The sequence below is a fragment of the Macrotis lagotis genome, chromosome 5 (assembly GCF_037893015.1).
Source record: "Macrotis lagotis isolate mMagLag1 chromosome 5, bilby.v1.9.chrom.fasta, whole genome shotgun sequence".
NCBI lineage: Eukaryota > Metazoa > Chordata > Mammalia > Peramelemorphia > Peramelidae > Macrotis > Macrotis lagotis.
The window spans coordinates 146,889,646-146,901,252 of NC_133662.1; the positions used below are offsets into that span (position 1 = coordinate 146,889,646).

General features: G+C 34.9%; 1 protein-coding gene across 3 annotated transcripts in view; it reads right to left on the reverse strand.

Annotated features, from left to right (window-relative positions):
- MAP7 (microtubule associated protein 7) overlaps positions 1 to 11,607 on the reverse strand; it is a 229,253-nt gene that overhangs the window by 39,202 nt on the left and 178,444 nt on the right. For all 3 annotated transcript variants that reach the window (XM_074187667.1, XM_074187668.1, XM_074187669.1), the window contains exons 6-7: positions 8,104 to 8,214; positions 1,855 to 1,968 (exon numbers count right to left, since the gene is read on the reverse strand). In XM_074187667.1, the coding sequence (XP_074043768.1) occupies positions 1,855 to 1,968; positions 8,104 to 8,214 (225 nt within the window). The remainder of the gene's footprint in view (positions 1 to 1,854; positions 1,969 to 8,103; positions 8,215 to 11,607) is intronic.

The window sequence follows — 11,607 nt, forward strand, 5'->3', positions numbered from 1 at the left end:
CACACTATCAAAAGAATTATGCGTGTAAATCCATTTGAAAAAAAGGAAAATGGGGGCGGCTAGGTGGCGCAATGGATAGAGCACTGGCCCTGGAGTCAGGAGTACCTGAGTTCCAATAGGGCCTCAGACACCTAATAATTACCTAGCTGTGTGGCCTTGGGCAAGCCACTTAACCCCATTGTCTTGCAAAAAAAAAAAAACTAAACTAAAAAAAAAGGAAAATGGAAAAAGGGAGTTGAAAAGCAGGAGAATCTTCTATAATAACTGATGAGAACTACTCAGTGAAAGGAGATGGGGGATCACTTGGGAAAGAAAAAGAATACTTCTTGAAGCAAAAAGTAAGGCAACATTTTGAAGAATTAAATAAGAAGTGGGAGTTCTGACAAAAATATCAATGGAAGACATAGGGAAACAATGTAGTTCCCAATTTATGCAGTTGATTGGAGATCAAACAACATTCAACATGGATCATAAAGCCATACATCATTGTGTTCTTCATTTAGGTGTAAATGAAGATTTTGATGATTGACTGTGAAAGGATTGAATCAATGAGTAGAAAAACAACTATGGCTCTTAAAAATCATAATTCCACACTTTTAGAAAATCAAGCCAAATGAGTCTCAAATGATGGAAAGCAATATGGTCTAGCTCTTTAACTGAACACCCATTATACACAGATAGCTTTCCCTGGGACCATGAGAACTGAAATCCTGTAGATGTAGATTTTCCTTCTTTCTCTGCCAAAGAATCATATTGGAATAAATCCTTTGGTCTCCCTAGTCGCCTCATTTCTGCTATGGGATTAATCATATTTGGTATCCTTGTGTACCTCATACGGGTGTTATGAGAATTATGTGGTTAGTGGTGGTAGTAGTAAAGTCCTTTGAGTACCTTAGATGAAAGGTAACTATAAAAGTACAAAGTAATATTATTTATACAGGGGTAAAGGACAGAAGAAGCTGGCAGAATCAAAGCATCTTTAGGTGGAACTATATGAAGATTACCTGCAGTTTTCTAATTAGAGCAGGCAAAGGTAAGTGGACTAGTCACTTATTTCTCATATATATATATACAAAGGCATTTTGGGAACTTGGGAGTCAATCCAAGATGAAAGACGTCTTGGAGAAATTAAGGCATATCTTTCCAACAGGTATAGCTTTACATTAATTTTACAATTAAATTAATAGATCTATTTCTGTGCTGTGATTTGAGATTGCTAAAATAACATTTTAAAATAATCCACACTGGGAATTTTAAAACTTTTGTTTTCAAAGACTGTTCCAGCCGGAAGTAACATACTTGGCTCCCACTGAGGAGAGTGTATTCTTCACACATTACCTATGGATGAATGACACAGGAAATTTTTGTTGCCTAAGACTACATGAAGAAAACGATACTCTTTTATACTAATAAAAATGCCCCTTTGATTTTACTCTTACCTCCAAATTTTGATCCAAATCCTTTTATAAGGATTACTCTCAAAATAACTGCTCCTCATTTCTACTTTGGATTAGTTCTCTATTCAAATGAAGGCATGGGAAGATGAAAAGGAGATAATTTTTCAACTCCGTATCTGCCATGAACAGAAAGAAGGTAGCCAGAGACACCTGATAAAGAGGAGGAGGGTCCCTTTGTCTCTAGGGGTGCCTGGTGTCCAGATAAAGATGCTAAGACCTTGACAAGAAAACAATGCAGGTAAGCATGAAACCAACACCAAACAGGTAAATTTCCAAAGCCATTTCACCTGGTGAGGTGCACCTCAGAGAAAGCTGAAATTTGATTAGACCAAATGGCTGTTTAGAATGCTTGGAAAGGATGGCTCAGGTCTCCCCAGGCTCCACTGCTAAGCTTTACCTGCATCTCCAGACAAGGCAGCCGTGCTTTTACTTCGGGCCAGGAACGAATGTGTGGGCGTCAGGAGTCTGTTTACAATGCTGCTCTCCCAGGGACTGAGCTGCAGGCGGCGAGCTAAATGTCACCACATAAGCAAGATGTTAGAGGGCATTCTTTGCACAGATGAGGGGACTCAGCACATTATCGCTACTGCCTCCAAACTTCTCGCCTTGAAATGACACTCAGGGATCCAGGAAAGTCAAGGTTGCTGAACGTCACCATTAGGGGTTCCTGAGAGGATCAAAGGATCTACTTGGTATCACCAAGTGCTTAGTATGGTGCATTTCATGTAAAAGGGGACCCTAATCAATCAATGGTCATCACCTACCTTAAACAGGGAACCGCAGGAGCTGACCCAAACAGCACCTTGCTATTCTCTATTTTTTTTTCCCCCTCTCTCCCCTTCACAAACATTTTGACTGTTGGCTAGAATGTGGGGCAGATGACTATCGGATAGGATAATCAGATTAGTTCACTAAATCCACTACTGCATTAATGGGCCACAATAAAGACTTTCCATCTGATTTTACCAAAAAAAAAAAAAAGACAAATGAAAAGGTTCCCATTGAAGACCACTAGACAATCAATCATACCTTCTGTTAGTACTTTATGATTCACAATGTACCTTACAAGCATATTATCTGAATAGATCCTCACAACAACCCTGTGAGGTAGGAGCAAATGAGGATGAGAGACTCAGAGGACACTGGCTTTGTTCAAGGCTAAACAGCTAAGAAGAGGAAAACTGGAATTAGAACCCCAGTTTCTTATATCTCTTCCAGGATTTTTCAGTTAATTAATCAACAAGCATCTATTCAGCAACCTATGCTAGGTGGTGGGGACACAAAGACAAAGCTAAAACAACCCCTGCCCTCCAGGAGCTTACATTCTAATAGGGGAGAAAACCTTCATATATATATAGGTATATGACATATATATAAGATAACTACTCCTCAGCTTCTATCTAAATAATAAGAAAAAACAATTTAACACAACTTAAAAAATGATAGACTGCATGACAAGTACTTTATGGTGCTTTTATTCTTATCTTTCTATTCATCACAGACATGTTTATGGTTTTAAGGAATAAACAGCTCTCCAGATTCATGGCTTTCTAGCCACAATCAAATTTATAATGGAGGTTAAGGCTTATTGTTGGAGTAAGACAAATTAAACACAATAGCCATAAGCCAATTTGAAAAAAATAATTCTGCAGATGGCCACTGTAACATCCTGAGTGAAAATAATATAAAAACAGAGAGCCTGAAATAAAATCAAGGTTTGGCAGCCAATATGAAGAATTATATCTCGTTCCTTAACAAAATCACTCAATTCTTAAAGGTCTACTGACTAGATAAGTTCAGGTGACAACCTTTTAGGGAAGGTATGAGAATTATTTCCCCCTAAAAGATCGTAAGAGAAACATGAGGAGATCCTGTGAAGATCTAATGGAAAATAGATTCCATATTTGTATTTGGAAATGTAGTCCCCAAGAAAACGGTCTTGAAAACAGCACTTTAAAAAGTACAATATACTGAATACTCTTTGTGGACAGACTATCTTGTTTTAGCTTTGTATCTTTAGCACCTATAACAGTGACCAACACATAGTAGCTCCTTGATAAACTCAGTGAGTCTCCTGCTCAGCATCAAAAGTGCACCTCCATTTTAAAATTATGTTTCCAGAGTCAATTTTCTTAGTTTAATGTTTTAAGACCAGATTCCCAAGGGAGGAGCACTTGACTTCCATTAGGAAATTATCTGGGGCAATACTTTGAGGAAAGCTGTGATGATTCTGACAACAACAAAAGGAAGGAATTCCTAATTTCCTAAAGCATAATTATGTGAACACATATTTAAAAAATTCAACCCTGATTTTTTTTCCCTATCACATTGCATGTGCACACTAGGGATAAGTGAAACACTGTTAGATTTGGGCTTTACCCACCTGAATTCCAGTAATTAAGCTGTAGCATAATTGTCAGAGTAATTGCTATATTAAAAACTACATAAAAACATTAATAAAAGAATGCAATCATAATATCTATAAATCTCTCTGAACCCCACTGAAAGAAAGTGACAATAGCTTAGATTCAAATGACAGTGTAACTCTGTATCCTATCTCTATGGAAACTACTATAATCTAAAAATAGGATACATTATATATTAGAATGGAAAAAAATTAATGGGAAAAAGGTGAACTGCACTAATTGAAGGTTTTTCAAAACATAATTAAGTTTTAAATGTTGGGAGGTTGACAAGGAAGCGAAGCAGAAAAAGATTAAGAAGGATATAGGAGAAGTTGAAAATTTTATCTTTCCTCTTTTTTTTTTTAATCTAACTGCAGAGGGTCAGAAATCAACTTTTTGTAGCTGTAACTCAAAGATTTAAATGGTTTCCCTCCAGAAACTCACTTTCTCTCCCATTTCCCATTAAAGACTGAATGGCTAAGGACTACAGCACATGCTTAAATGACTAACACTTTGCTTCTACATGAGAATTTTTTTTACTGGTGCAGAATTAAAATTAAATAAACTAAATAAGCAAGATTAAAATGTGATAGAGCATCATGAATTTATTATTTTGATTGACTCACTTATTATCTAATTTGTAAAATTTTGCATTTAGAACCTTTCCAAGAATGCAAAATAACTGAATGCACAATACTAAGATAAGAGCCATGAAATATAAAAAAATTACAGTATGGCTTATAGTGTTGCATTTTAGATTCTAAGAACACGCTTTTGTATTGGGCTTTTCCTTAAAGTACCAATTATGTGCTGGTGTTAATTTTGCTGGTGGTAGCTAATTAGGAGTTCATATATACATATATATATATATATATATATATATATATATATATATATATATATATATATCCCAGAGAGCATAGATACCCTTTATGTATAAGCACAATGTTTCTACCTGGCATACCATTTTTTTTCCTTCCAGCAAAGTTTAACACACATATTTTCTCTTAATTTCTAACAAACATTGAAGAAAATTTGGTACTGATGGCTCATATTAACCCAAATTATAGATGGAAAAACTGAGGCACAGAAAAACTAGATATTTTAAAACAAATTATACAGTGACAAACTCCACAAATAGAATCTAAAATTTCTGCACTGCTCTTCAGCTCCAAAACAGTATTTCTGTCTCTTCTTTTCTATGCAAATTTTTTCCAACAATTACTTATGATAGGAATTAATCTTTTGATAAAATAGCTTTTTTTAAAAAATAATAAGTATATGTGATTCTCCAAGGAGTTCATGGACATCCATACAGATTCTTATGACCCTGTAACACAGTTTCAAAAAGACCCTATGTAAGACTCCAAGACATCATTTAATAATTTAAGTCTATGCTGGTGTGAGAGATTGCTAGGTCAGAGTATATTGTGCCTCTTTTCTCGTCTTAAAATAATTTCTAGAGGCTTACTCTTAATTTAAGAATTAAAAAGATGAAGCATTATACATACTTCTCTCTTTAAAAATTTATTGTAATTTGCTTAAACTTGACACAGTAAATCAGTTATTCTAAAGTTACTTACAGTATGGATAATATTTTCCAAGGGAAAAATCTGTTTCTACCCCTATATCAATTATGATTCTGTGAGGGTCTGGAAAGACAACTGACAATATAATATGTATTTCAAAAAAGACACAAAGATTTTGTTTTATCAGAAGTTTTTGGAGGAAAGGGACCAGATCTCTCTGAATAACTGTATAATGTTCTAGGCATGGAAAAAGTATTAAAAATACTATATTGTCAGGAAGTAAATGTAGCTAATTTGAAGTCCATGCAGGTAAAAATGTCTTTGATCTTATTTCAAGAAAGGTGCTTTCCTTGGAGCCCCAGACTTGAAGAGAAGAAACGATGAATTCAAAATCTGCCTCAGTCATAGATTAGGTGACTGACTCAGAGTACTCAATTTTAAGTTTCCTGTTTCCTAATCCTGAATATAAACTGTTACTTGATCTTTACTTGATATTCGAAGCCAAAGATGTCTTCATAATCCTTCCTCAAAAAATAAATTTTTATGTTTATTTAGGGGTAGGACCTCTAAGAATGGATCTTCATAAAATATATTAGTGGTAGCCATTTAAAATGCATTATGCTAACATAGAAAAAAGCATGTTTTAATCAATGCTCCTCAGCTATTGTTTGACCTTAGATAAAGAGCTCAATTTCTCTTCTGCTTCAGTTCCTTCATTTGTAAATCAAGTAGAGAGGTGAGGGGAGAGGAGATGGGAAAGAGATTGTATGAAATGGTTTAGGTACATTCTAGCTTTCAGATTCTATGACTCTGAAATCATCCTATTAGGCTATGTTTTGCACATTCTTTTGTTTGCTGCCTAGACACAGGACTCTTTCTATCCATGATTTGATTTACTAAATGAGCCAGGCAGCTCAGTACTATCAATAAATAGATAGCTAAAGGAAAAGTTACCTATCTTCTTGCTCTCTCTCTTTCTCTCTCTCTCTCTCTCTCCTCTCAGCTCCAGTCATAACAGCAGGAAAAGCTGATGATATAAGGTGATATGCTTAACATATCATCAAGTCCATTGAAAGTAAAGATATAGACAGTTTAGGGACTTGTATTTGCAATTACAAATATAATTTAGAAAAAAAGAAGTTTGAAGTCATGATCATTCCTGCTAATACTGTTATCTCTTCCCTATCACAACTTTCCCCATCATGATTTTGATATATTGCAGGTAGGCAAAAGAAATTATATGGAAGTTTTGGGGAGTTTTAAATTTATTTTAATTTTTTTAAATTTGGGGGAGTTTTGCAAAAGACATGCAAAGGCCAGCAGATGACACAGAAAAAGTTTAGAAACTCAGAAATGCATAAAATATGTATCTTTTAATACCCTAATAATTTATATTTCTCTGCTACAAGGGGAGAGTCAAAAAAAATTTAAGTGGATTTTCCAAATGGTCAGGGGGCACCTCTCCCCTAATCTTTATGATGTATAAGGGGTAAACTATATGTGAAATTCCTATCATTTAATCATATTGTCTAAGTCATATATCAAACCTAATCTCTGAAGGTAAAGTAAATTCAAATAGCATAGAAAAAGAAATAAATAGTATCTGTGTTAAAAGAGGGCAGGAGGAGCACTTTTTTTGTCTCTAGGTTCAAACATTTAAAAGTCATATGTTAATAGCAACTCTCAATATTTTTATAATGACATACATGATATGACAATATAATAGAAAAAGTATGGAAATATAGATACATACACACAACTGTAAAACACACATACATTTTATACATATACATGAAGACTATAAAATTGAAATTTTCCAGTTTCATAATGAAATTCTTAAAGCACTCAAATTGTGACACTGATTTAAAAGGATATGTTTTCATATTGCACACTAAGTCAGCTTTAGAGCCTTGATATTTTTTTATAGCTCAGCTTGTGAAAAGTGAATAGTATATGCCTTTAAAAGAAGCAGGATTTTTTTTTCTACTATGGTATATACATAAGTAAAATAAGGTTTTGTTTCATAAATAAATTTTAATTGCTAACATCTCATGTACTGTAAATCCTTGGAATGAAAGCAACTCAAAATCTGAATGAAATGCTGCTCACTGGAAGGCTATGACTGAAGGCTTGTCTGGAGGTTTGCAAAGGTGAACATTCTGGAAATTAAGGCAAATCTCAAAGCTAAATGAATGGACACTGAAAAGCAAGAACACGGACACATGAAATGCAATAAAGAATATCTGGTTCAATGAGAAATAAATTGGAAAAATGAAATCTACCAACAGGAGCCACTTGAAGTGAGGCTTGGAAATTGAAAATCAGGTATTCCCATGGTACAGAAGAACAGCCAAATGACCACGTGTCTGGAGCCCAAATAAACATTCCCAGAAAAGGCCACGTGCATTTTCTGTGGATAGAGTGGGTCGTTTCTGGCGCTGTAAACTCTTTTACTAAATACTTGACAGGGAGCACCGTTTTCACCGTGTGCTAAATGCAATCATTCAGCCAAGTTCTAAAATGAGAAATGTTCTTCTCGGCAAGGAAAGCGTTGCTCGGCGCTTATTGCTTTTTTTAGTTTGGAGTTTTTTCTTCCTATTTAAGAAATGTAGGGAAGGAAAACAACTTCAGATGCTTACTGTAGCTGTAAATATGTAAAAGAGCCATTAGGTAATGAGACAGAACACTGTAAAATTTTCCTTTGGACTGTACCTCTATCTGGAGAATTTAGTAATGTTGCAGATGAAGAGGAGAGCCGCTTGCTAATGACGGGATCAACATGTTTCGAAAGATTCATTGTTGAAACTGAACGCCTGTCTGGATCTAAAACAAATGGAGATAATGCTAATTGACAGCCCACATGCAAGACTGAAGCTTCCTAGCTGGCGAATGGAAGGGAAAGCTAGGTCTGGGTAGGTTCAGCTCTATTGCTAGATCACTTATAATAGCACAGTTTTCTCAGTGGATGCTTGATGGGTAACTTAAAGGCTGGGCAGGAAATTCCTTTCTTTGCTAGGACAAACAAAGCCAGTCTTTGGGGCATTAGCTTCTGTGTCAGCGAAACCAACTGGGATATGAGTAGATTAAACTGAAGGGACCAGAGAGCACAAGGATAACACAATGTGCTTTATTTCACTCTCCCTGGAAAGAGGGTTAGGATGGAGGAAAATCTCCCCTTGAGGAGGATTAAAGTCATAAGCCTATGCTGTATTTAGGATAGCCTCATTGGAAATCATAAAGGTGACTACTACTATTGTGACAATCCCCTCCCCCCCTTTAAAAACCCAAACAAACCCCCTAAACCAAAAAAATAAGTGGGTATTATTCTCCTAGGAAAAGCAGGGTAATAAATCGTACAAAGAATAAAAAGAACCAAAGGTTTGGGGTGTGTTTTGTGTGTGTTTGTGTGTGTGTGTGATTTTAACAATTAGATATGCAATTTTCCCAGGACACCAAAGGAAGCTTTGTAGTACATTTGAGTGTCCAAGAGAAGAAACTTTTTCAAGGTATGCCAACACAGCATCCAGTTTTTGAAATAAGACTGCTAAGAACCATCATCATCATCATCACACAGTGTTGGGAGCAGTCATATACAGCACAAATGAACTATTTCCCTGCCTCCAAATATGCCTTCCAAGAGAAAGAAACAATCAAATAAGTGAAATGAGATCTCTTTGTTTTGATTATCATAATTTATGGTTGTTCCTAGGCAAACTATCAGCCAAGACATAATAGAATAATTCCAAAAGATAATGTGCATAGTCAAAAGGGATAATAGTGATAGAAATGGCAAAAATTGAGTCTAGCATGCTACAAATAGAAAAGAACTCTCTCATGCTCATTGTTACATGGGTTCCATTATACTGAGAAACACATTAACTCGATAACTTAATAATAAATTATAGAAGCCTGATAAGTATTTGCCTTTGAGACAAACATCAGTTGTCTTCCTCAATACTGCCAATCACAGGGACTCTACATTATTCTTAAGTAGTTTCTTAAAAAAAAAATACCTAGGTTTTTTTGCTGAGTTTTATTTTATTTTATTTTTAAGGCTTTTGCAAGGCTATGGGGTTAAGTGGCTTGCCCAAGGCCACACAGCTAGGTAATTATTAGGTGTCTGAGGCCGGATTTGAACTCAGGTACTCCTGACTCCAGGGCTGGTGCTCTATCCACTGTACTACCTAGTCACCCTGTGATTTTTATTTCCAAAAAATAATTTTAAAATATCATAATATTAAATATAACAAATTTAAAATATATTAAATTATGCTATTAATTAATTCTTTTAATTATATTATATATATTATTTTAATTATATTACATAAAGTAAATATATAAAATATTATAGGATGTTAAAATAATTTGAAAGCTCCCAGAGGATTTATGAATTTTTCAGTAGAAAACCTTTAACTTGTGCAATATACTGACAATTTTCTATCCATCTAGATACTTTATTAGAAGGTCATTCTTTCTGAACAGTTTTGGATCTGTTTTGGATCATTTCCAAAGTTTGAGATAGTTTGGTGTAATAGAGAGATAGTCAGGAAAACCTAGGTTGAGGGATCCCATCTAAAAGATATTTGCTATGTAACTCTGTGTAAATCATTTAACCTCTCTCATTGCTCTAGAAAATTTTATAATACTATAATTTATATACAAAATTTGAGAATTCCCTATACAAATGAAATCACAACTCCAGTCTGTTTTCCTATTCCTATTTTCAACAGGCTTTAGGATATAAATCTGCTTTACATAAATATCAGACATAGATGTAATGTTTTCTGATAGCTATTTTTGTAGGGTTAAAAACTTGTAGTTTAGGTTTTCTTAGGAAAACTACTTTAACTCTCATATTTTTATAAATAATGAAGTACTTAAAAGAACTAATCTTTGAGAATCTGTCACTTAGCAACTGACTGATCCTTTAGTAGACTCTGATGGCTTTCTAGTCTACTCTCAAAGCAAGGCCAAAAGGGTTTAAATTGCAACCAGTAAGATTTAGACTAAAAATAAATCAGAATATCTTGGTTGTCAGTGGTGAGATGGTGGTACATAAATAAGGCTTAGAGAATTTTTCTCTTCTCTCTCTCTCTCTCTCTCTCTCTCTCTCTCTCTCTCTCTCTGTGTGTGTGTGTGTGTGTGTGTCTCTCTCTCTCTCTCAGTAGATTTTGGAAGTACATTAGGTTATTTCTTTCTATAAGATAGACTATATTTTAAATCAAACCCTGGCCAGGAATTTTGTCCATGTAGTTATCAACATATAGTCTTCTTGTACAGCATCACCTTGTTAAAGCACTAGATAAATGCTTTGGAAAATAAATCTTGCTTGAAGCAAGATTCTGTGTCAGAATCATCTTGGGCATTATATGACTCTTGAAAATTTAGTCAAACTACAATTTTTTTCAGACTTTTTTTTTTAACAGTAGGTCCACTGTCTCTATTTTCAAAGTCTACAGATCAATTCCCCCAATTTACAACCTGGGGGAAAAAAAGTAGATTTTTTCCAATAACCTAAGGGGGTACTGCTGCTACATCTCTGGCTTTTAGTGGCAGGAAAGGTTATATTTTATTAATGCTGTGAGTATGGAAGAAGAGAATTGAGTTTAGGTAGCTTTTTCACCTTCTATTTTTAGAAATCTATAACAGTAAATTTGTGCAGCACAGAAAAAATCCCAAATGAAAGAATGTCTACAAGAATAGCAAAATCAACAGTGTGTTGATTTTTCTACAAGTTATAGAAAACTATTTCTGGCCACTCCATGAAAGAAGTCACTACAACCCCGAGTATATCAAATTATATGAATGTGGTGGGCAGGTGTGGCAATGGAGGACACCCCCCCCCCAAAAAAAAAGAAAGCTTTTATATTGTGATTAACAACCTAATAAATTGGATTTATAGCCATGTGCTTTTTTTTTAAGGTTTTTGCAAGGTGAATGGGGTTAAGTGGCTTGCCCAAGGCCACACAGCTAGGTATTTATTAAGTGTCTGAGACCAGATTTGAACCCAAGTACTCCTGACTCCAAGGCCGGTGCTTTATCCACTACGCCACCTAGCCGCCCCAAGCCATGTGCTTTTTGCATTTTTTTTAACAGACTATCCTGTGGTTGTTCATGGTCACATACAGACAAGCCCCTGGGGTACAAAAATTTAAAAAGAAATACTTTGATTGCAAATACTTAAGTAAAAATGGCAAAGATGATAATGATCAGAAA